General features: G+C 37.1%; 1 protein-coding gene across 1 annotated transcript; it reads right to left on the bottom strand.

The window, feature by feature from the left end:
* Positions 1 to 201: 201 nt before the first annotated feature.
* Positions 202 to 26,310, bottom strand: LOC141337846 (BLOC-2 complex member HPS3-like). Its single transcript, XM_073843425.1, has 18 exons — positions 26,037 to 26,310; positions 23,962 to 24,183; positions 19,139 to 19,426; positions 17,699 to 17,876; positions 17,527 to 17,609; positions 17,257 to 17,443; positions 15,745 to 15,826; positions 13,172 to 13,326; positions 9,763 to 9,871; positions 8,062 to 8,249; positions 7,805 to 7,982; positions 7,426 to 7,659; positions 7,162 to 7,347; positions 4,516 to 4,710; positions 3,956 to 4,063; positions 971 to 1,177; positions 773 to 860; positions 202 to 691 (listed from the first exon to the last, which is right to left on the bottom strand). Exons 1-18 carry the CDS (start codon positions 26,251 to 26,253, stop codon positions 579 to 581), a joined length of 3,018 nt encoding a protein of 1,005 aa, XP_073699526.1. The 5' UTR covers positions 26,254 to 26,310; the 3' UTR covers positions 202 to 578.
* Between the last annotated feature and the right edge of the window lie 588 nt (positions 26,311 to 26,898).

Here is a 26,898-nt window from a genome sequence, read left to right on the forward strand (position 1 = left end):
AAATAGCCTCTTTTTTTGTGCACAATAAGATCAAGAAAGGTCAATAAAAGATCAAATAAGATAATAAGAAAGACAATAAGATCAAAAAAGACATTACATAGGGTTAAGTACGAAAGAAAGGCATGAAATGTGTTACTGTAGCTTTAAAATATAACAAATATGCACGGACAAGAATATTTACAAAATGAGCTCCACACAAGATTTTGTATTTGAATATAATTTAATGAAAAAAGGACACTATATAAGGTTCAATCTGAGAAATCAGATGAACTGAGATGACAGCTGCATTATGGGTAAGGTGCACACAAATATCTGACAAACATTCAGACAAAAACAGTACAAGCCTAACAATCAAAAAATCAATCAAAATCAAGGGTCAAGTAATTGTACATATATATAGTCTATATTTGTTCTGATAATAAGGAGAGTACTTCATGAATAATGAGATGAACAAAGTATTTCTTTGGCTATCAGCATTCAAAACAGCAGCAGCAGGAAGACTGTAGATCCAGACTTGTCTTTAAAAAGGTTTAGTGTTTGACTGATTGTCTAAAATTAATGCTAAATGATCTGAGATCTCATTGGCTGCATTCAAGTAGATGCGGCAGGAAGAAATGAGCCGTTCCGTCATCCGGCAACAAGTCCAGGAACTCCAGCGGGTTCAACTCTTTGGACGCCACAACCAGAGTTTCTGCAAAAGTAAAGACATTTTCATAAGCAGCACAATTCATTAAGTCATGTTTTGACATCGGAAGGATAAAACGGCTGCTACCTTTGAGTGCTGAGAGAAGGACGGTGTCATTTCCTGTTTTCCTAATCCTCTCACAGACCTCCGGGAAAAGCTTCTGCCACCACAGAGACTGGAGAGAGATTGATTGTGTTTCAAATTCTTCTAACAATTTGAGTTCATTTTATGACTACTCTGGCCAGTCATATTGAGAATGCAGTGCACAAAGGTTGGGTTTGTTACCAGTTTGTCGTTCTGTAGCTCATGGTTGGCGTAGGAGATGATGGCTTGTGGGCATCGGTCTAAAAGTCTGTCGATGGCTCTCTGGTGTTGTCCTAGTCTGGTGGAGCAGAGCACATGTACGCTGAGTCCGGTGCTGTCGGAGTCGGACAGCTGCTCCAGCAGAGGCAGGATGGAGGAGACGTCCAGCGTTGGGCCGCACAGCAGAGACTGCCGTAGTCATATGAGCAACAAACTACTTGAGAAAATGCTATTTAAACTTCTTCTGAGACTAAAATGTTCAACTCTAACTCCTCGAGCTTTAACTCTACAAACTCCAAACTCAGGCCAGATCTTCAGACTGATCTGACTCCAGCTGCTGGATCTTTTCTAACTGATCCGACTTACGCTTTTCCTCAAAATGAGGATTAAAACTGGGAAAAATCCCATAGACATACATTGAGGGAATGTTCAACTGATCAACACTATTCAAACTCCAACTGACAAAACTCCCACAATCCCTTGAGACTCAATCAAACTGACCTTCTATCAACTAGATTTATAATACATTCAAACTCATCTATCTATCTATCTATCTATCTATATCATGCTAACAATATGCTAATCATGCTATAAACAGGCTAGAAACATGCTAATCATGGTAAAAACATGTTTATCATGTTGAAAACATGCTAACAACATGCTAGTAATGCTAAAAACATGGTAGTCACTTCCAAATCATGCTAGTGACATGTTAATCATGTTAGAAACATACTAGCAACTTGTTAATCATGTTAAAATCATGCTAACAACTTGCTTATCATGCTAGAAACATGCTAGCAACTTGTTTATAATGCTAGAAACATGCTAGCAACTTGCTAATCATGCTAACAACTTGTTAATTATGCTAGAAACAAGATAGCAACCTGTTTATCATGCTAGAAACATGCTAACAACTTGTTAATTATGCTAGAAACATGCTAATCGTGCTAGAAACATGCTAGCAATTTATTTATCATGCTAGAAACTTGATAGCAACTTTCTAATAATGTTATAAACATGCTAATTATGCTATAAACATGCTAGCAACTTGTTTATCATGCTAGAAACATGCTAGCAACTTGCTAATCATGCTAACAACTTGTTAATTATGCTAGAAACAAGATAGCAACCTGTTTTTCATGCTAGAAACATGTTAACAACTTGTTAATTATGCTAGAAACATGCTAATCGTGCTAGAAACATGCTAGCAATTTATTTATCATGCTAGAAACTTGATAGCAACTTGCTAATCATGTTAGAAACGTTAATTATGCTATAAACATGCTAGCAACTTGTTTATCATGCTAGCAACTTGCTAATCATGCTAACAACTTGTTAATTATGCTAGAAACAAGATAGCAACCTGTTTATCATGCTAGAAACATGCTAACAACTTGTTAATTATGCTAGAAACATGTTAATCGTGCTAGAAACATGCTAGCAATTTATTTATCATGCTAGAAACTTGATAGCAACTTTCTAATCATGTTAGAAACATGCTAATTATGCTAGAAACATGCTAGCAACCTGTTTATCATGCTAGAAACATGCTAACAACTTGCTAATTATGTTAGAAACATGCTAACAACTTGCTAATTATGTTAGAAACATGCTAACAACTTGCTAATTATGTTAAAAACATGCTAATCATGCTAGAAACATGCTAGCAACTTGTTAATTATGCTAGAAACATGCTAACAACATGCTAATTATGTTAGAAACATGCTAGCAACTTGTTAATTATGCTAGAAACATGCTAGCAACCTGTTTATCATGCCAGAAACATGCTAACAACTTGCTAATTATGTTAGAAACATGCTAACAACTTGCTAATTATGTTAGAAACATGCTAACAACTTGCTAATTATGTTAGAAACATGCTAATCATGCTAGAAACATGCTAGCAACTTGTTAATTATTCTAGAAACATGCTAACAACTTGCTAATTATGTTAGAAACATGCTAGCAACTTGTTAATTATGCTAGAAACCTGCTAGCAACCTGTTTATCATGCTAAAAACATGCTAACAACTTGCTAATTATGTTAGAAACATGCTAATCATGCTAGAAACATGCTAGCAACTTGTTAATTATGCTAGAAACATGCTAACAACTTGCTAATTATGTTAGAAACATGCTAGCAACTTGTTAATTGTGCTAGAAACATGCTAGCAACCTGTTTACCATGCTAGAAACATGCTAACAACTTGCTAATTATGTTAGAAACATGCTATTCATGCTAGAAACATGCTAGCAACTTGTTAATTATGCTAGAAACATGCTAGCAACCTGTTTACCATGCTAAAAACATGCTAACAACTTGCTAATTATGTTAGAAACATGCTAATCATGCTAGAAACATGCTAGCAACTTGTTAATTATGCTAGAAACATGCTAACAACTTGCTAATTATGTTAGAAACATGCTAGCAACTTGTTAATTGTGCTAGAAACATGCTAGCAACCTGTTTACCATGCTAGAAACATGCTAACAACTTGCTAATTATGTTAGAAACATGCTATTCATGCTAGAAACATGCTAGCAACTTGTTAATTATGCTAGAAACATGCTAGCAACCTGTTTACCATGCTAGAAACATGCTAACAACTTGCTAATTATGTTAAAAACATGTTAACAACATGCTAATCATGCTAACAACATGCTAGGAACATGTTAATCATGCCGTAAAAATGTGAGCAACATGCTAATTAATGCTAACAACATGTTGATCATCTATCAATCATGTTGATCATCTATCAATCAATTAATCAAACTTTAAGCTTTTAAAACTACTTTAAATTTCAAACTGTTTCAGACTGAAAACCCTCAAACTTAACACTTTTAAAACTTTAAAACTTTTTAAACTTTCTTATCCGGCTTTCTGAAGCCAACCTATAGTTTGTTAAACTTTTCAATCTAGTTTAGTGATATTGTTTGTCAGAAAGAGAGAACTACATCAGTCCACACCTGGAGTTTGTGCAGGTCCTCCTGGTGGTCATGGCTGATGTTGAACAGGACCGGAGTCAGGATGCTCACCCACGGATACAGCATCCCATAATGACAGCAGGAGTTTATCTGGACAAACATTTGAGAGATTTCAAACTATCAAGGAATATGACTTTCTTTATACCTAATTTAGATTTTTTTTTTATTAATTTAAATAACTTTTGTTACGTTCAAGTTATGGACAAATACATGTGTAAATTATTATTTGGAAATCTTTTTTCTATTCACTCTTTTGCTAATCATTAGTACAGTTTGTCTATAGTACTACATAGTACTGCACTTACTTATTACTTATTATTTAATCAAAAGTTTCATTATTTAATCATATTTTATTATCTATTCATTTTTACATTTGTCACACTATTTTCTCTAAACTCTTTTGTAGACACCCAAGCACTTACTGCCCCCTGCTGGTCATCAGACCACTGCCCTAGAAAACACCCACAACACTCCAGTAGTCAACTAGCAATGTGTAAACAACCACTCACAATAGCACACTATATTAACATAATCTTGCTCACCAGATCCTCCGCCGTTTTGAGGGCTTTGACGCCGGATTGATCTCTGCGCGTGATGCGGTCGATATAGACAGACGTGAGACGAAACAGCAGCTCTTGTATGATGGATTGATGAGAGGACGCTACTAACAGAGCCTCCCAGAAATCCACCAACAACTGAGGACTGCTCTCAGCCTCCACACCATCCTTACACAGCTCCTGAGAGAGAGTAGCAGTTATTTAGTTTATTGCCAAGTCAGCATCTAAAGCAATCTTCATGGCATACATGTTACATAAACAAAATGAAAACCAAGTAAACAAAAATACAGCAGTTAAAATTATACATATAATAAAAAACCTTTTCTGGTCAATGGAAGCCACTGAAAATAAAATAAAATAAAAAAAAAAGGTTATTATTGAGACTTTCTATCTCACAATCCTGCAAAACTTGCAATTCTGACTTTTTTTCTCAGAGTTTCTCTCACAATTCTGAGGAAAAAGTCAGGATTGCAAGTTTGCATCATGCAATTCTAAATAACAACTCAGAATTGTTTGCATCATGCAATTCTAAAAAAGTCAGAATTATAAGGTGTACCTTTGCAATTGCTAAAAAAAAAAGTCAGAATTGCGAGTTTGCATCATTCAATTCTAAAAAAAGCCAGAATTATAAAGTGTAAATTTGCAATTGCAAGAAAAAAAGTCAGAATTGCTAGTCTGCATCATGCAATTCTAAAAAAAGCCAGAATTATAAAGTGTAAATTTGCAATTGCAAGAAAAAAAGTCAGAATTGCGAGTCTGCATCATGCAATTCTAATAAAAAGCCAGAATTGCGAGTTTGCATCATGCAATTAAAAGAAAAAGTCAGAAGTATAAGGTGTAAATTTGCAATTGCAAGAAAAAAGTCAAAATAGCGAGTTTGCATCATGCAATTCTAAAAAAAGTCAGAATTGCGAGTTTGCATCATGCAATTCTAAAAAAGCCAGAATTATAGTGTAAATTTGCAATTGCAAAAAAAAAAGTCAGAATTGTGAGTTTGCATCATGCAATTAAAAGAAAAAGTCAGAATTATAAAGTGTAAATTTGCAGTTGCAAGAAAAGTCAAAATAGCGAGTTTGCATCATGCAATTCTAAAAAAGTCCGAATTATAAAGTATAAATTTGCAATTGCAAGAAAAAAAGTCAGAATTGCGAGTCTGCATCATGCAATTCTAAAAAAAAGGCAAAATAGCGAGTTTGCATCATGCAATTCTAAAAAAAGTCAGAATTGCGAGTTTGCATCATGCAATTCTAAAAAAGCCAGAATTATAAAGTGTAAATTTGCAATTGCAAAAAAAAGTCAGAATTGCGAGTTTGCATCATGCAATTGTAAAAAAAGCCAGAATTGTGAGTTTGCATCATGCAATTAAAAGAAAAAGTCAGAATTATAAAGTGTAAATTTGCAATTGCAAGAAAAAAGTCAAAATAGCGAGTTTGCATCATGCAATTCTAAAAAAGCCAGAATTATAAAGTGTAAATTTGCAATTGCAAAAAAAAAAAGTCAGAATTGTGAGTTTGCATCATGCAATTAAAAGAAAAAGTCAGAATTATAAAGTGTAAATTTGCAGTTGCAAGAAAAGTCAAAATAGCGAGTTTGCATCATGCAATTCTAAAAAAGTCCGAATTATAAAGTATAAATTTGCAATTGCAAGAAAAAAAGTCAGAATTGCGAGTCTGCATCATGCAATTCTAAAAAAAAGGCAAAATAGCGAGTTTGCATCATGCAATTCTAAAAAAAGTCAGAATTGCGAGTTTGCATCATGCAATTCTAAAAAAGCCAGAATTATAAAGTGTAAATTTGCAATTGCAAAAAAAGTCAGAATTGCGAGTCTGCATCATGCAATTGTAAAAAAAGCCAGAATTGTGAGTTTGCATCATGCAATTCTAAAAAAGCCAGAATTATAAAGTGTAAATTTGCAATTGCAAAAAAAAGTCAGAATTGCGAGTTTGCATCATGCAATTGTAAAAAAAGCCAGAATTGTGAGTTTGCATCATGCAATTAAAAGAAAAAGTCAGAATTATAAAGTGTAAATTTGCAGTTGCAAGAAAAAAGTCAAAATAGCAAGTTTGCATCATGCAATTCTAAAAAAAGTCAGAATTGTGTTTGCATTATGCAATTCTAAAAAAGTCAGAATTATAAAGTATAAATTTGCAATTGCAAGAAAAAAAGCCAGAATTGCGTGTTTGCATCATGCAATTAAAAGAAAAAAAAGTCAGAATTGTGAGTCTGCATCATGCAATTCTAAATGTCAGAATTATAAGGTGTACCTTTGCAATTGCAAGAAAAAAAAGTCAGAATTGCGAGTCTGCATCATGCAATTCTAAAAAAAAGGCAAAATTGCGATTTTGCATCATGCAATTCTAAAAAAAAGGCAAAATTGCGATTTTGCATCATGCAATTCGCTACCAAAAAGTCACAATTAGGGCCTACATTTGATATTTTTTACTCAGTGGCGGAAACAGGCTTCCAAAACTGTGTGAGTTTACTTAAGAATTTTTTTTTTTTTTTAAGATTTGTACTTGCATTAAAACTGGGACATTTCACTAAAATATGTTTCTCCTGAGAGAAAGAAAAACACACACAGATATGAGAACGCTAAACACACACAAACGTGTTTCTGTCTGCTGCATGTACCTGGAAGAAGAGATCGGCCTCCTCAAGTCTGATCTTACTATTCTCATGCAGCGCCACGACCGCCGCCACCAGCAGGCCTTCCTGTGTGTCGTGCAGATGCTGGGCCAGTATAGTGGGCAGCACGGCCTTCCCTCTGCCACGCAGCAGCAGTTTGGGCTCTTCTATGAAGCCGTACACTTGCAGCATCTGGAGACGACATGTTTTTGAGTTCAGATGTGCTTCACATAATAACTATATTTACCACATGAACTCCTGATGAACGACCTCTGCGTGGCGGTCCATGTGTTGCCTGTAGCTGTGCAGGTCACCCTTCCGCAGGGCCAGGGAGGCTGTACACAGGGACAGGGTGATGGACGGGGCCCCAGAGTCTTCTAGCTGTTTCAGGTGGGTCATGGCGCCGTCAGGATCAGCGTTCAGCATGGAGGGGCTGCTCACGATATGAGGAAGCTGAGCGGGTTCAGTCATACTAAAGATCTCCAGGACTTTATCCGCCATGTCCTACAGCACAGAAAACAACATAGGATGACTGTTACAGCAAATGTTTTATATGCCAATGTTTAGGTTATGAAAACATAATATCTAAAATTATGCATCGCCATATCTAAAATTACCATCTGTGAGACACTTGCGTTTCATTTGGTACCTTGCTAAGCTCCTCCATGGTTTCCTCATAGATCGAATGCTTCAGGAAGAAGATAAACCCTTTGCCGTAACCGTTTGTGACGCTGCTCATGGACATATTCCTCTTGATAACATCAGTCACAGTGAGGCCTGACATCTTATAGTACGGAAGAGCCAAATGACAGTCCTTCTTATCAAACCTGCAAATCAAACATGAAATCAAAGAATGGCGATGGCAATTACTGAACACCGATCACATGATCATGAGACCAAGCTGACCTGCTGAAGCAGTCTCCTATATGAGCACAGCTCTCCTGAAAGGCCTCTTGCAGCTGTGCTTTCTCCTCAGACTCACAGTCCTGTAGGCTGATCAGTGCCGTTCGCAGCAGCAGGTGACCTTCACTCAGCAGGTGAATGCAGCTCTGAGACAACGGGCTCGACTGCTCGTATCGCTTGCTGTACTCCACCTGATGGAGACAGTGAGGCATCTTTACACTGAAAATATGCAGTATCTGGGAAATCCAATTAATAACACATTTAAATTTCATTATAACTTTTGACCACAAGGTGGCACTGTCTTAAAACGTTATGAGTACTTTCAGGTCATGGTCTCGATGGTACATGCAAAGTTTTGTAATGGTAAACCAACGCATTCATAAAATGTAGCATTTTTTATCATAATACTCTATTGTAGTCAATGGCAATTTCATGTTTTGTTCAATTATAGCGCCACCAAGACGCACAATCCCACCAAATTTGGTGTGTGTCCTTAGAGTGTACTCATACATATGCGTGTCAAATTTGGTGAAAATATCTCGTTTTGTTTTGGAGTTATCATTTTTTTATAGAAGAAGAGAAAAAATTACCGATGACTGACTTTGTTTGCATTTTTTTGCCACTTACTTTCAAAATGTTGGCAAATGTCTTTTTAAGCGCTAAAATGCAACGTTGCACAAACCATAAGGCAAAACCTGGCATGTTTGGTATCGCTGGAGTCGGCAAGGATTCAGGAGTCTAAAAAGGTCACTCTCGTGAAAATAAGTTGACCACACCCAAAGTTATAGGCATTTGAATATTTGATTTTACCACGAGGTGGCACTGGCTCAAAACTTCTCAAGCTCCTTGAATGTCAATGCATTCGTAAAATATCGCATTTTACTACAAAATTTAAAATAGCATGAAAAAATTGGGTATCATTCGACTCGCATTAATGAGACCAGTTTTGTGACTTTTGGACAAACCATTCAGAAGTAGTTCAGAAGCTAAAATAGCCATTTGTAATATTGCCTGAGCACTGCGCCGAACCTGTGCAGGTAGCTTCAGGTCATGCTTGTTATAACACACACCAAGTTTGGTCTCAATACGCCAAACCGTTGCGGAGATATAGCCTCACATCCATTTTTGCACGCTTTTCGTAGAATTCGTTTGCGCGTTATTCGAGAACGGTTTGACTAATCAACTTGAATTCCATAACTCTTTGCCAGCATGGTCTGAAGATGATCTGAGCCAATTCTGGTGAAAATCAGACAAACCGTTTAGGACGAGTTCGAAAGGTTTTACAAACTATTAAAAATGTAAAAAAAAATTGGACTTCATTCGACTCTGCATGAGCCAAGGACTCAAAAAATTGATTCTGTGCCTTATGGTTCAAAAGTTATTAGCAAAAACATGAGTGAAACTTGAGTAGACAAGTGGTGGCACTAGAGAAACCAAATTTGCTGTGGTTAATGTTAACACTGTCCTCTATCAGTGTGCCGAATTGTACAACTTTCCCGCAAGCGGTTCTATAAGTGGCATCTATCCGTTACATCCCAACTTAAAAGTTCCTGTAATCTGATTATGAGCATTTTAAAATGTAATACACACTAATTACAAGTACCTAATATTTGGAATCTGATCACAGGACCTCTACATGTGTCTGGCTCTAAATGGTGTGTGATAACTGAATCAGTTTTAATATGTCAGCTGAAGATACAGTACTATTTCTCTGTAGAGCTGCAGTGTGGACACAGAACTGATGACGTAGATATTCCAGCCATGACCGCTGTCAGCCGGCTCTGTGGGTTTGCAGACGGAGGTCTTCCTGGATCTGAGGAACGCAGAAGAACAAGATAACAGTCATAGATCATAACTGCACAGTTGCATTTGCTGCTCGTGTTTCCTTGAGTTAAGGTGCAGCCACATTTACGTTGTTTGCTGAATTTTTACAGGCGAAATCCAGTCACTTCAAGTGGAATCCAGACCTGAAATTTTGGGCTTTTTGAACTTCTGTGTGAGCTGTGCTTCATACATCAATACACTGATCATTTCAATGAATTTCAAAATTGCAAATATGACTGCACCTCTAGCCCACAGACATTGCTCTACATGTGTAGGAACATGTTACTTCATTAGACAAATACCAAAACCTAGCTGGGGCTAGGGGTGTGCAAAAAATATTTTGGGGGATTTTATCGATAACGGTAATTAGATAACATATTGCTGAGTGTGTTACTGTGCAGATATTTTTAAGCTTTTAATATTCTTCATACTCTGTGTTAGAGGTCTTCACGGATCCAAAAATTCGTACCCGAACCCGAAGAGACCCGTAAATGTGCTGGACGGAACCGACCCGGCCCCGTATTTTACGTTAAAGTGTGACCCGAACCCGTGAAGACCCGAGAAATACCTTAAATGTACTAGTTGGACCCGAAACCGGCTGGGAAGACACAGACGGCACATATTGCACAGCAAACTGCTATTAACTATAAATAAGTTGCGAAAGATAAAAACATCTCAACTTTTCAGAATGCCGCAAGCGCATCGCAGGTCATGTGACATGAACCAACCAATCAGCTTCATCCTTTCCCTTAATAACATTGAAAGCACAGCCAAGTTGGATGAACAGCTTATCATACCTGTACAGGGATAACCATTTTTAAATAAATTTAACAGCAGAGCTACTGCAGGCGATTTTTAATGCTGGAAATCTATTTATCCCTTGCTGAAACTTCCGCATGCAATACTTTTGTTTCTCTAAGTCAACTTCGACCGTTGTGTTTACCCTTTTGAACTACAATAATGGTACGTTTCGCAGATTGTAATGGGTGCAAATGTTTTATTTATTAATTTGTTTTTTTCAAAAAGGCACAGAACAATGAATGCGGTAAACTTTACTGCGTGCGTATTCAATAACAGTATCTTCTTCAGTAAAGATAAAGCAATGCAAAACATGCTAAGAGCTCCAACTGCGGCACCTAGTGGTCATCTTATGAAACTTAAAGGAGGAATTTGCACGTATAGCACGAGACAGCTTGATAACGTAAACACCCGGGACCCGAAGTAATAGATTTGGACCCGACCCGGACCTGGCTAACCATTTAAAATATAGACCCGAACCCACACCGGTCCCGGGACCTCTGTGAAGAGCTCTACTCTGTGTGCTCAGTTCACAGCAGTGATAGAAATGATTACATTCCAATAAGTTTAAATTGATTTTTACCTTTTATGGACATTTTACCTTTATAAAGCATCAGCATCAGTGTCTGAAATGGCATTTGGATGTATTTACACACAGTTTAATGCAGCAAAGAGGGACATGGAAAGCTTTAAACTTCAGTTACGAATCCATAAACAGCGTTGATATTTTAAACACAAAACGTTAAAAAAATTTTAATTAAATGAAATTAAAACCGCCAGTAGGTGACAGCAAGTGAGCGGCTGAACTCAATCATTTAAATGGTTGATTCATTCAGGAACAAAACACCTTCATGTAGCTCAGAGACGCAAAACAGTGCAGCGGCTGCGTTTGTAATAATTTTTTGTTGCCGAAATAGAGCAAACGCAGGCAATGCGGTGTTTGAAACGTAAGCCTCTTAATGAACTGTTGTATGAAAGCAGTATCTTGTAACCATGCAGATTTCTAAAGAAAACCCCTCTTTCTTTGATTAAATATATGAAATAATATAAATACAGTAAGTGAGTACACCCCTCTCATTTCAGCAACCATTTTAGTATATCTTCCCAAGGGACAATACTATAGAAATGAAACTTGGATATATTCTAGAGTAGTCAATGTGCAGCTTGTATAGCAGTATAGATTTACTGTCCTCTGAAAATAACTCAACATACAGCCATTATTGTCAAAATAGCTGACAACAAAAGTGGTAACAGCAGTATGTTGTTTAACCATGCAAAGCCTTTTCATCATGTTTATGTTTTTGTCTGCTTGACAGGACCATACAAACGTGTGCATCTTATTAGAGAAGTTCAAATTAGGTGCTTTAAGTTCAATTCTCTCATACTAACCACTGGATGTTCAACATGGCATCTCACGGCAAACAACTCTCTGAGGATTTGAGAATTAGAAATGGTGCTCTCCACAAAGATGGCCAAGGCTATTAGAGGCTTTGCATAGGCGTCGTCCCAGAAGGAAGCCTCGCCTGAAGCAGGCTCACAAGAAACCCCGCAAACAGTTTGCTGAAGACAACCAAATAACAATGGTGCTAACACAATCTGGACAAGTTTGAACTTAAAATATATCCAAGTTTCATTTCTATAGCACTGTCCCTTGAGAAGATATACTAAAATGGTTGCTGAAGTGTGAGGGATGTAATCACTTTTGTGAGATATGTTATATCCATTTTCTTAAATCACGTGACATTCTAAATGCATTTTAGTAGACCGAATCACACAGTAAAGAACACACTCTAATGCATACATGCACAAGTTTGACCTCACTAATAGACTTCTTTATGTAATGTATACTATGCACGCACTCTGTAGGTGTGTTATGTTTGCATACTCGATAATGTCAAATCGCACATTGTTAAAACAACAACTACGATATTATCGCACACCCCTAGCTGGGACGATGAATTACTTGTTAAATTGCTGGCCTGATAGGGATTGTGGGATTAGTTTAGTTGTGGTTGGTTAAAAACTGTTAAAGAATAACAGGTTTCTGTTAACATTAAAGGATTCTCTAAATAAGAGGAAGTCTTGTTGTCATCTTATTTCTGCATTTGAACAAATCTGAGACGTTAGATAAATTATAAACAGCCGCATGCAGGTAACACTCACAGTGGGTTAGGGGGGGATTTTAGGGTTTGTTTAAGAAGGGTCCACTGTTATAATCATGCTACTGGCTAACTTACAAGAAGGACCTGGACAGAAGGCTTTCCAGTGTTGGTGTTGAAGACGGCTCTAGACCTACAGCTACTAAAATGCCTGTCAGGGTTCTGTGTTCCCTCGATTCACTACAATAAGAGTTACAGGCCATTTACACACCACATATTTACACAGGACACTACGAAACAACGACAAACCAAACTCAAAAAGTCAAACTGTATGAGAAACAAGTATCTTTTTTAGTAATAAGGATATACATGTGTTGTGAAGAGGCGCATACGTGTTTTTGCGGGCTGGTCTCTCCGTGTCCTCTTTGCTGTCCACATCTGCTGCCGTCAGGAGAACGATATGATTTCCGTCCTGACAGAGAACCTTCAGCCCGATGAAGAGCTGGATCCTCAGAGCGCACACCTCCATCGTGATGGGTGGACAGGCCTGATAGGACACCGTTCAAGTCAATATTAGTGAACATGCAAAACTCACTAACAGCGTTTTCACTACAGATTTGCGCAAAACTTTGGCGCCATTTTATAAATGTCGATTAAAACGTTTTGCGAAATGACCGTTTCCATTGATGTTACGCAACTAAAACGTAATTTTTTTATTTTTTTCCTCTTGCGATAAGTCATGGCAGCATTTTTTTTTGTGGGATTTTGGCTATATTTAATCTAATGTGACCTGTAAATGCGAAAAAAAAAAAAAAAAAAACGTTTACATTGCTGTTTTGCCAAATATTCCTTTTTTGAATTGCACGAAAACCACCTCATGTGAGCGTAAAAACTTTTGTGCGATATATATGGGAGTTTTTGCGCAATTGACGCGTTTCCGTTAGGCGTATTTTCTAGGGGTGGGAATCTTTTACCATCTCACGATTCAATTCGATTCCGATTCTTGAGGCCACGATTCGATTCAAAATCGATTTTCGATTCAAAAAGATTTTCGATTCAAAATGATTCGATTTTATTCATAATGATTTCTAATTGGGTTTCTGATCATGATCTACTCTCATCTGCTTTGCTATACAGAATGACAAACGGAGACATTAAAGTGGCTTTTTCACATTTATTAAGTTAAATTCTCAGGGAAGTGCCTTTTATCAAAAACATTGTCTGGTTCTCAATTGCTACTCATTAGTAGCTAGCTATAAAATAAGTTGGAACAAAAATAAAGTGCTTCTTCATAATACAAAATGGTTGAAAATAGATGCATTTCCCAGGAAAGTTGCAGTTTACCACAAATATCATGTAGAACACAACCGGAGAAGACAAAAAAAAACAATATATTTTAATAATAATTTAATTTTAATAATTTTAATATTTTAATAATATTTCTCAGTCAGATTCAGTAACTTAAAGAATAACAAGTTATGAAAATAAAGTGCTTCTTTCAAAATGAAAAGCAAGCGATAGACCGAGTTATTTTTTTTGCTCTCTCGGAGTTGGCAGGGAGTTTCGTGAAGCACTGCACTGTGCGATGGTCTGCAGCTGGCGGCTGACTCCGCTCCGTGTCGCTGAGCTCCGGGTGATGCCTAGTAATATGAGCACGCGCATATGTTGTGCTGCCGAAGTACTTGGTCTTCGTTTTGCAAAGCTTGCGCACTGTGTGTGTCATGTCCAGCGCAGTGCTTCCAGGCATTCGGTAAAAACCGAAATGCCGCCAAACTTTAGCTTTAAGTGAAGACGGGGCTGATTGGATCTTCCTCTAATCCATATTTGCTTCCTCTTTGTTTTAGTGATTTGCCGCGCACGCTTACGTTCAAAAACCGGCTGCGTGGTGACGTCGGTATAGGCTAGTTACAAAAATGGAGGCGAACAGCCAGCTGATTTTATTTATTTATTAAATCGATTCTTGGACATTTCAGATCGATTCTGAATCGTTGCAAATGAGAATCTAGATTTTTCTGTGAATCGATTTTTTGGCACACCCCTAGTATTTTCAATTCACAATTTCACTTTGCGCAATTTAAAGGGTAATGGAAGTACTACTGCCCTACTACCTGCATTTCTAAATCGCATTTGCAACTGAAAACTACTGTGTGCAACTATGAAAACATATTTACATTTTATATATACGTAGTCTGCTATACTACTATAAAGATCTCACTGATTTGCCTTACAACTATCAGAAATGCATCTTATTTTTTGGTCTACATGAATGGACTGCACCAAAATGGATATTTTTGCTCGGTTTGAGTAAAAGCTTCATATATGTGACCATGGACCACAAAACCAGTCATAAGGTTACAGCTCAATAAATAAGCTTTCTATTGATGTATGGTTTGTTAGGACAGGGCAATATTTGGCCGAGATACATCTATTTGAAATCAGAAATCTGAGGAGGCAAAAAAATCAAAAAGACTGAGAAAATCACCTTTAAAGTTGTCCAAATTAGGTTCTTAACAATGCATATTACGAATCAAAAATTACATTTTGATATGTTTACAGTAAGAATTTTACAAAAAATCTTCATGGAACATGAACTTTACTTAATTTCTTAATGATTTTTGGCATAAAAGAAAAGTCAAAAATTTTGACCCATGCAATGTATTTTTGGCTATTGCTACAAATATACCCCAGCGACTTAAGACTGGTTTTGTGGTCCAGGGTCACATATCACCCTATATGAGTCATAAAAGGCTGATGTATTTGCATATATACTGCATAACAAACACTTAAGGAAACATTTTTAAAGATATATATTTTGTCTAAAGGTTCAATAAACTGTCCCTTTATAGGTTTAATACTTACAATGAGAGGTTTTAATAGTTAGACGACTGAGAATCATGGAATGTCAGAGGAGTAAAATATGAGAAAAATATACAAAACCACGAAAACCCATGATGACTTGCTTTACCTTCATGGTGGTGTCAATGTACGGGTCATCGACCCGAGCCGCTACCGCACTGCATCTGACGGTGAAACACTGGAGAGCATTCCTACAGCAAACACAACCACAGATGAATGTTATTGATCCGGGGTTCATACAGATACTGTAAAATGAAATTCCAGGACGTTCAAAGACTTTTTAAGCACTACTTTTTGGGCTTTCAATGACTTCAAACACAGATCTCACTTATCGAACAATGTCTTATATTTCAAATTCTAAAAAAAAAAGAAAATAGATAAATAAAAAATTACTAATAAAAAATTGAAAAAATAAAGTGAAACACATGCAAAGTATTACTCCTAAAGTATTACAAAGTAATAAACTGTACTGCATTCATGTTTTGATGAAAATACAATCATTATGGGATCCAACTCGGTTAACTTGTTTATTTTTCTTAAGTACATAACGTTACGCGAGTATTCGCAAGCTGCTAAATGCTTGGAAATAGTATTTAACGTTTTCAAGTCTATCCCTTATTTGTAGCACGCAAGTCTCAGCCTATAAATTCTGTCCATTTTATGCTAAAATACAAAAAAATGAATGCGTTTTTACGCACTTTAATTTGTAGTGAGATAAATATGTTCGCCTCAGGTCAAGTGGCATGTGAATCGATGATCTTTTCCTTTTTTACTATTTGCAGCACAAAATAAACATGAAAAAATATTTGAATGCATGTAAAAAAAAAAATAATCACCATGTCTCATGAAATCGATCGATCAGAGTAAAAACTAAAAGTCATAAAACATCTTGTGAATAAGTCACAATAAGTAACATATTTAGCCTACATCAGAAACGCCAACATCGTTTCATTTTTCTCATAAATCAGCCAGTTAACTTTGAGTTGAGAGTTGAAGCCTACGTTTTTTCGATGTTTTTCATGTTAAATGTGAAGACAGGTTAAATGCCACAGACTTTTTCTCAGGTGGAATTTTCACATTAGCTCCACTCAATGTAACATTATTTTATTACATTAATTGTTTTGTTTAAAAGTAGCAATTTAAAGCATTCTATAGATATATTTATCGTGTCTGTGAGGCAAATATTTACTGAGTTTCGGATCATTTTTGTGAAGCGCTCCTCCTCAAGACAGACACGGCAGAAAGCGCATGTTTGTTTTCTTTAGCTATTTTACAAAAGCACAACGTTTGGTTGATATTGTGAGTGCAAACAAATAAAAGACCTTTTTGCAGTTCCAAATGATCTATTACTCTTACGTTAATGAGCAAAAATGACGGCGTATTTTAGGTTTCCACTGTTATTAAGAAAAAATGCACTTCCATGTCCTGCTGAAGTGAGCTTCAGCTTACACTCTCCGCACAAATGATTGGATATGCCTCTACAAGGGCACATTTATCTAGGTTAAATGTTTAAATTAATAATGTGAAATGCATCGAGTGTTTAATGTCTACAGATTTTATTTTAGGCAAGTCGTGTTGATTTGCAAAGATGCTCAACTCATTGCTGTTTTGCCCATCCTACCTAGTGATGACGTAGAGAAACTGGTCACTGAGCACGACCTGATGGGCCTTTTCTGGATACTGATACGTGGACACAAGCTCCACTGTGTTCTTCAAGCTGTACATGTAGCCGGTGTTCGGCAAGGAGAAGAAAACAAACACACAAGTAGGTTCCCCACGTTTAGAGATGGAGGCTTCTTCCTGTTTACCTGTTCAGACAGCGGGAGGAAACCACTCAGGTCAAAAGAGACGGCTGTGGGTGAGTAAATGTAGTCACGGGGTGTTCACTTACCAGTAAACATAGGGTGGAGCTGTAGGGAATGCAAGTGCGTCTCCTCAACGCTGCAACCTTGAAAGAAATCAGGCGCAAACCTCCTAGACAGGGCAAATCAGAGAGGTGACATCTGATGAACAAACATGCCACATTTAAAAAGCAGCTCTTTTTTTAAAACGGTTTGCTATACCTGAATAAAACGTAAACTACACTCATGTCCCCTCGGCTCTCTGCCTCCATACCAGTCCACTCCAGAACTAAAGAGATGCCACACTCCTGGGCGTCATTACCCAACATCTCCTGATGCTTTGGGAACACAAAGAAGTCCTCTTGCTCATGGAGGGGGCTGAATTCATCTTTTGTCATCTCTTTTTTACAAAAAAAAAATGTGACTTAAATTTAATCGCCAGCATAGTATGCACACAGCCTCTGTCTTGAAATATATGTGAACAAGGACCACAAAACCAGTCACAAGAGTCTTTTTTTTCAATTGAGATTTATATATCATCTGAAAGCTGTATATATAAGCTTCAAATTAATGTAAGGTTTGTTAAGAAAGTACAATCTTCTGAGTAAGAATCTAGAATTTAAAAATTGAGAAAATTGCCTTTAACCCTTTAAGTGTCACCGCCCAGTTTTGAACACGCACTAAGGTTGGACTTTTTTTAAAGAAGTGAAATCTTTTCCAAATATTAACGTATCTGCAAATTGCAGAAGTTTAAATTAATTTTTATTTTATGTAAAATAAATATTTTACAAAATATTTTTTTTAATCTAAAACTGCTTTAAAACTAAAGCGTTATGTCTTAGTAAGTTATGTTCCAAATTTGAAGTTGACAGAAAAAAATGTGAGGTTCCTGTGAGGTTTTACATCCACCGGGTGCGATCAAAATCTTTTTATGCATTTTTTCGTCACAAGGTCTAAATTTCTCGGCCAATATTACTTCTGTCAACAAATAATATTCCAAATATGGAATCTTGAGACTCAGACCTTTCCGATGATATGCATTTTGTCAAGATTATAAAAAATATATATATTCTAAAAGACCATACTACATTTTGTACTGACACTTGACTTCACCCACTGAGGGGAGGAGACCACTAAAAGATTTTAAAGTGCAATTTCCAATAGGAACACAAAGATGGTTTTCACACGATGAATTCTAAGGTTTTAAGCTTTCAAATGATATATAAGTGTACTATCCAAACTTAAACAGTTATAATTCATGAACCCTTTGGAATACAGACCTAAGGTTGGACTTTTTTAAAGAAGTGAAAACATTTCAAAATATTAAAGTATCAAAAAGTCATAGAAGTTTAAATTTACTGTAAAGACATTGCACAGTACCAATTTTTATTTTATATAAATTAATATTTGACAAAATATTTTGAACCTAAAACTGCTATAAAATGAAAGCCTTGTGTCTAAATAAGTAATATTCCAATGCAATAGCGAGTAGCAATGCATTTTACTAATCAAAAATTATATATTTAGGGTAGGAAATGTACAAGATATCTTCATGGAACATGATCCTTGCCTAATATCCTAATGATTTTAGGCATAACAAAAAAGCAATCATATATACAACTGGTTTTGTGGTCCAGGATCACATTTGTTTAATAGTAATACCTGCATCTTCATCTAAGCTGCTTTCAGTCATGATATCTTCAGGTAGCAGTGCGTGTTCGTCTGCAGCTCGGCTGCTCTTCTGCCGCTGGATGAGCTTCACCACCAGGACCTCCAGCTCCGTCTGAAGGGCTACGTATCCAGCACAAAAGGCCACCTGAGACGGGCTCCATCCCTGTATGTGAAGAATCAGGACCCTCTCGAAGTCCAGCACAGAGAGCTGCTCGCTCAGCGTCTGTTGCTTCAGACTGAAGACCACTAAACTCTTGGCACAGCCCACTAGTAGATCGCCTGCCAAAGTAACACAAGAAGACTCAGTTGCACGCAAAAACTACGAATATTCTTCTGAAGTGAAGTTTGCATTTTTATTAGGGATGTGACGAGATCTCGAGTGATCCGATGTGTCCCACAGCATCTGACGATTAATCATTAAAATATCACAATGTCCATTCAAACATCATAATAATCACTGTTTCCTTGTTACAGACATTTAAATAACAAAACTACTAGGATAAAAGCTCATAGTCTGGGCATAAACACTTATTGTCTACAGTAGCGATCAAAACTAAAGTGTCTAAACACGTATGCATTGTAACGCTTACCATCTTCCACCAGGAGGTGGCGACAACTGCACGTTTAAAAAAAGTATTTATCGTTCAAGAGATTCCAATAGTGAAACAAGTCTTTATTAACTGAGACACTGACTTTATAAACTTTTGTTCAAATATAGACCTAAGCAATGAACATTCTGTCAGAACCACGAGTAAATTACGTAATTAGGGGCCAAGCACCGAAAGGTGCGATGGCACCTATTGTATCGGTTGGCGTTATTATTATTATTCATCCTCTTCCGCCGCAAGTCTATGGCAGCCCATAGAACCGCTTGCGGGAAAGTTGTATAATTTGGCACACTAATAGAGGACAGTCTCATCATTAACTATAGCAACTTTGGAGTCTCTAACTCAAACTCGCTAGCGCCACCACTTGTCCAAACTTTCACTTTCTTTTTGCTAATAACTTTTGAACCGTAACCAAAATTCCAATTTTCTCTGAATCCTTGGGTCATGCCGAGTCGAATGAACACCAAATTTCAAAAATCGTAAGGTTTAGTTTTTTTTCTATAATTAATTGTTTGAAAAAACAACTTTTTCGAACTCGTCCTAGACGGTTTGTCTGATTTTTACCAAAATTGGCTCAGATCATCTTCAGACCATGATGGCAAAAAGTTATGGAATTCAAGTTGATTGGACAAATTGTTTTCGAATAACATGCAAACGAATTCTACGAAAAGCGCGCAAAAATGGATGTGAGGCCATATCTCGGCAACGGTTTGTCGTATTGAGACCAAACTTGGTGAGTGTTATAAAAAGCATGACCTGAGGCTACCTGCAGTGTTTCGTCACAGTGCCACCTAGTGGTCAGGAGATATGAAAAATGGCTATTTTTGCTTATAACTTCTCAGTGGTTTGACCAAAAATCACAAAACTGGTCTTGTTAGATTCGGAGGAGCATGCCGAGTCGACCCATATCCAATTTTCCCATGTCAGCCATTTTGGGTGTCGGCCATTTTGAATTTAGCTTTAAAATGCTGTATCTTGAGAACGGATTAACGTATCGTTTCGACAATAATTACAAAAATGTTCGGCACCATGCCCTGAATGTACATACCAATTTTGGGGCCAGCGCCACCTTGTGGTCAAAAGTTATAACGAAATTTCGAAAAATGCTAATAACTTCTGAAAAAAATGGCTTATTGTAATAAAAGTGATCTCAAAATATTCCTTGGGTCAGGCCGAGAACATTGACACCGATTATGCCAAAATTGGCCAAACTTCCTGTTCGCCATTTTGATGAATGTGGAAAACCTACTTTTTCGAACTCCTCCTAGACCGTAAGTCGGATTTTCACCAAATTTGACTCGGATCATCTTCAGACCATGCTGAAAAAAAGTTATGGATTTCGTGTCGATATTCGAAACCGTTTTCATTTAACGCATCAACGAATTTGCAGGTAAGATGCCAAAGCGCATCGGAAGCTGTATCTCTGCAAAGCTTTGAGATATTTGCTCCAAATTTGGTATGTGGCATTAACACCTCACACTGATGACACCACATCAATTTGGTAGCAGCGCCACCTATTGGTCAACAGTAATGAACCATTCATTAACCATTAGTTTTAAAATGATCAAAAATGCTAATAACTGTAGATAGCATTAGCCTATTGTAATGAAACTCGTCTCAAAATATTCCTTGGGTCATGCCGACAACACAGATACCAATTATGCCACAGTTGGCCAATTTTCCTGTCCGCCATTTTGATCTATGTTGAAAACCTACTTTTTAGAACTAGTCCTAGACCGTTCGCCCGATTCTCACCAAAATTGAGTCAGATCATCTTCAGACTGTGCTGACAAAAAGTTATGAATTTCATGATGATAGATGAAACCGTTTTCGTATAGCGCCTCTCTAAATTTAAGGCTTGATGTGAAAATGACTCTAAGGCTATATCTTTGGAATATTTTGACATAATGACACCAAACTTTGTGTGCACGTTTGTCACCTCACACTAAACACACCACATGGATTTGAGAACAGCGCCACCTGTTGGTCAAACGTAATAAGCATTAAATCAAATCAGTATGCGTTCTACACCATTTTTCTGTAATTTTCACTAAAATCCTCTTAAAATTGCTTCCTTTTTGTTATTGTTGCAGTTGGTCGGTTGTTCCTGCCATCGTTAGCTCCTCATTTTCCGCTTTGAGTGCTTGGCCCCGTAATTGCTGCTTGCAGCTATATTTTTGTTTAGATTTCAAAAACTTTTTTCTTCAGCATTCTGCATTGTGATCTCCAATTTATAAAAGAAAACAATTTTTCAGTTCATCCAGAATCATGCAGCTTTAGTTTACATGGTTATTACTGCATATAATTCACATCATATCATATTCATATCAAAATGCACCTACACTGTGTTTTTTAGTTGAATAAAATACTATTTTCCCCTATATATTTCTTCACTGAGGATTTCTTGAAAAAAAAAAAAATTAAATCTGGTTTCGTCTCGTTCTCGAGAACCCAGTCTCGTGAGATAAGTGTCTCGTCACACCCCTATTTTTTGTCATATCAATCACAAGTGCAGTATGGAGTACCTCAAGGCTCAGTACTAGGGCCATTACTTTTTACGCTTTGCATGTGTAACACCTTTACATGGTGTTAGCGCTCACTGTTATGCTGATGATACTCAGCTCTATATTTATATACCAATTTGAAAAGCTAACAGAATGCATAGCTGATATAAAAAACTGAATGGCGAGTAACTTCCTTCTGCTAAATTCTGAAAAAACAGAGGTGTTAATTATTGGACCTAAACCTCCGCATGTAATGACCTAAAACACAGTCTAATACTAGATGGCTGCTCTGTCAATTCGTCGTCATCAGTTAGGAACCTAGGTGTGCTATTCGATAGCAATCTTTCCTTCGAAAGCCACATTCCTAGCATTTGCAAAACCGCATTTGTCCATCATAAAAACATATTGAAATTATGACATAGGGCTGTGCAATTAATCGAAATTCGGTTTCGATTTCAATTTCGGCTTCAAACGATCATGAAAATACAGTAATCAAGATGAAACGATTATTGCGCCCCACTCCGCCCCCTTTCCACTGGTGCGCTTGCGCTCCTCCATAAAAGCATAGTTTCACGTGCAAATTAGCAAAATCACGTAACGTGACTTTCATAAAACGGGACGTGCTTGATTATTTTATCAATGTTTCTTTGATGTTGTGTTTTTAATAGCGCATAAGAAAACTTGTGCTGTTCTGTGTTTGCGCTCAAAGACGGAGCAGAACACGGACATTTAAAGTTTTCTTTTAGCTCAGGGTGCAGAAATATTTCAAAATGAGGCGCCTGGTGATTTTTCATGTAAACGCTTGTCAGTTATGTCTTAAATGATCATAAACAGTTGAGAATGAAAACACATGTGTAACAGTTTATTGGATCTGTGTGGTTGAAGCGGCAACACAATATTCCTTCTGCCGTCTCTGTGCCTAATATGAATAAAACGTAAAAATACCAAGAGAAAAATCACTCACTGCTCTTGAATGAAGGACGTTTGTGGTTTTAAAAAAGAAACAAAGCATGTTTAACTATTACAGTGAAGACGCTGTTTTATTTTACATTTAAATAATTACATTCCATTTCTGTAGCATTATTAAAAACTTTAGACTTGCATAAAAGTATTCAGTATTTTTTTTTCTCGCTGTATTGCTATCTTTAAATTAATCACAATATAAAGTTTTGGACCCTGTCATAATCATTTAAATAATGGTGATTACAATATTGCGCAAAATAATCGTGATTATGATTTTTGCCAAAATCAGGCAGCCTAAATTATGTCATAGGCTGTCAATGTCAAATTCAGAAACGTTAATTCATGCGTTCATGACCTCAAGGGTAGATTATTGTAATGCTTTATTGGGTGGTTGTTCTGCACGCTTGATAAAACAAACTCCAGCTGGTCCAAAATGCAGCAGCTAGAGTTCTGACTAGAACCAGAAAGTATGACCATATCAGCCCGGTTCTGTCAACACTGCATTGGCTCCCTATAAAACATCGAATAGTCTTTAAAATGATACTAATTTCTTATAAAGCCCTCAATGGTTCAGCACCTCAGTACTTGAGTGAGCCCTTATCGCATTATAGTCCCTCACGTCCGCTGCGTTCTCAAAACTCTGGCCATTTGATAATACCTAGAATATCAAAATCATTTTTAACACATCAAAGAATGTATAAAAACAGTTACTTTTGCATTTCAGCGAAAGTGTTCTCACCAGTAAGACTGCAGCAAGCCATACACAGCGGCGGCTCAAACAGAGGGATTTCAATGATCTCCATTTGCTCTTTAGGAGCTCCGCGGAAGGACGAGCCCCGCAGGAGGTGACCCAACAGACGCACCCCGACTCGGGTCTTCTCAGCAGCCTGGTACCTCCAGTTAGTGTAGGCCCTGAGATACGTGGCCTTGTTCTTCTCCTCAATGGTCACTAGGTAGTCCCCTAAAAACAAAAAACACAGCCAAACACTGAAACCACTGACATAAAAAAATAAATAAAAAAAATTTACATTCTCATATCAGAGTCTGCAAAATGTTAATTACTTTAGCAAAATAAGAGGAATCATACAAAATGCGTGTTGTTTTTATTTAGTACTGACCTGAATAAGATATTTCACATAAAAGATGTTTACATATAGTCCACAAGAGACAATAATACTGCTCTCCAAAGGCAAACCGCAGTAACTACAGATTTGGTCAAAATTGAGTTGAGGCTTAAAACTGTCAACATGTTTGACTATATGGCGAAAAATCTTCTCAGTTTTCAGTGTTGGCGTAGTTACTGCACTTTGCCTTTGGAGGGCATAATAGTTGAATTTATAAAAACAACCCTGTTCAAAAGTTAATATACGCTTGATTCTTAATACTGTGTTTTTTTCCTGAATGATCCACAGCTGTGTTTTTTTGTTTAGTGACAGTTGCTCATCAGAGCTCTACAGTGTCACCATTTCACTGAAAATTACTATGTGTGACTATTTCAAAGGTTTCTATGCGTTTTTGCAATGTTGAGTAATGTATCACAGACATATCTCATGAATTCTTTTTATAAACAAAGTGCAAAGAGTGTAAATAAGTAGAGTATTGAGAGCTTTGTTGATTATAATAGAGCTTTGTGAGATCGTGAGTGACAGCTTTTAATGATTTTTAAGAAAATTTGTAAATGAGATATTGATTTAATACAGCAGGTAAATAAACAAGACGTTATTATTAAGTGACTTTGTCTGACTATAACACTGCTGCCTGATTTTTGCTCCGTTTCTTCATCAAAAAAGGTCTGAAACAAGTCACAACTGAGGCGCTGCTCATCTCCACTCAAACACAGCTGTTTCGTTTATGAATGTGTGTTTTTTTTTTTTTTTATCTAGTGAAATGATTCAATTTCCCATTTATAAAGACACACTTGCTTTATTCCTGAATGAATCAACTGTTCGAACGAATCAAATGAATGAATGATTCAGTAATTAAATCAGTGTTTCGCCGCCACCTGCTGGCAGATCTTTTCAGTTATTTAAAATTTCTGTATTCAAAATTTATATTAAAAAGATTAATCTCAACATGAATTCATGAATTTGATTGCACTCATGCCACCTCTGAGCCTCATTAAACACATGAAAAGGTAAAAACAAAATTCCATGAAAATTGGTTTTCAAGCCTTTTTGTGTATTTGAACCATTTCCAGCAATGACTGTTTGATTTTGAGATCCATCTTTCCACACTGAGGACAACTGAGGGACTCACATGCAACAATACAACGCGTTTCCATTACAGATTTGTGCAAAACTTTGGCGATATTTTAAAAACGCAGAATAAAAAGTATTGCGAAATGATGGCGTTTCCATTAAGCGATGTCATGCGACTAAAACATATTTATTTCCTCTCGCGATACAGCAGGCAGTTTAACTGTTCAGGACAAACAAGAGACTCATGAACAACTATCACTAAACAAAAAACACAGCTGTGGATCATTCAGGAAGCAACACAGTATTAAAAATCAAGCATATGTAAACTTTTGAACTATTATTTTCTCTTGGGGACTACTCCTTTATGTGAAATATCTTATTCAGCTCAGTGCTAAATCAAAAAACAACATGTATTTTATATGATCCCTCTCATTTTGATCAATTAATGAGCATTTTACAGCCTCTAAAAGGGGTTTGTAAACGTTTGACCTCAACTGTATATTCTTTTATAGTATATTCCCGTGTACTTTGTTTTCACAAGGAGGCATGGTACTTCAAGACAGTGATTGTAAATCACACAGGCATCTTATACTCAGATTACTGAGCTGTCACTGACCCACGGAGCTGTGGCGGATGCTGAGCACGGAGCCCATGCTGCTGAAGCGGCAGATGAGCGGACATCCCTCCTGCTGCAGGTTATACGCCTCGATCTTGCAGCCTCCAGCGCTCACCACGAACAGCGCCCCGCCGCCGCAGCACACCAGTCCGGGCTCCTGCTCCGCCGCTACGATGTGCTGAGACGCGAACGGGTGACAGTTATAAACGTGAACCATTTCTGCAGCGGGGACCGTAGGATAGTCTACATGTCCGAGATGAATCACGGAAGAGATGTATAAACAAACCACGTATTTAAAGTGGGCGTGGCTTCGACGTCCGAACGCGTTCTCTATTGGTCAGGTGCGATCGGTCTAAATATCAATTTAGCTATTTTAGCTAATCACTGTGTGTTTTTATTTCAGTTGCAGTTTATGTGTTTCTGCATCATTATTTAGACAATAATAAATTGCTTAGATCGCTTCTGAAGCATCGCTTGCGCCATAGCGCGTTCACGAGAAAGCTGTTACTTTTCTCAGCGCTGATGGGGGTTGACCAATCACAGTCGTTTTGATTTCAGCAAATACGAATTTTCAAAAATAGTTTGACGGTGATCGATCTAGCGGATTTTGATTTGCACGAGAGGGCTTATTTATTGGTATTAAACCATTTGAACGATTATATTTGATTACGTTTAAATGTTTTGCATAATGCAAAAATCGTTTAGAAATGTGAACGCGCCCTAATGGAGGCTTCGACTCACTGAGCCGTTAAGCGCCCCCTGAAGACAAAATCAAAACAAATGTGGAAAGTAGCGATCTCCATTTTGCTGCACAATGCTGAATGTGCTTAATAGTTTGATCAATATCACATGCCTCAGTCTT

The sequence above is a fragment of the Garra rufa genome, chromosome 7 (genome assembly GCF_049309525.1).
Source record: "Garra rufa chromosome 7, GarRuf1.0, whole genome shotgun sequence".
NCBI lineage: Eukaryota > Metazoa > Chordata > Actinopteri > Cypriniformes > Cyprinidae > Garra > Garra rufa.

Coding starts and splice junctions, on each gene's coding strand:
- LOC141337846 (XM_073843425.1), bottom strand. CDS start 26,253: ATGGTTCACGTTTATAACTGTCACCCGTTCGCGTCTCAGCACATCGTA. Junction 8,250..9,762: donor TGCAGCTCTACAGAGAAATA/GTACTGTATCTT, acceptor TGTCTCCATCAG/GTGGAGTACAGCAAGCGATA. Junction 861..970: donor AGCTACAGAACGACAAACTG/GTAACAAACCCA, acceptor ATCTCTCTCCAG/TCTCTGTGGTGGCAGAAGCT.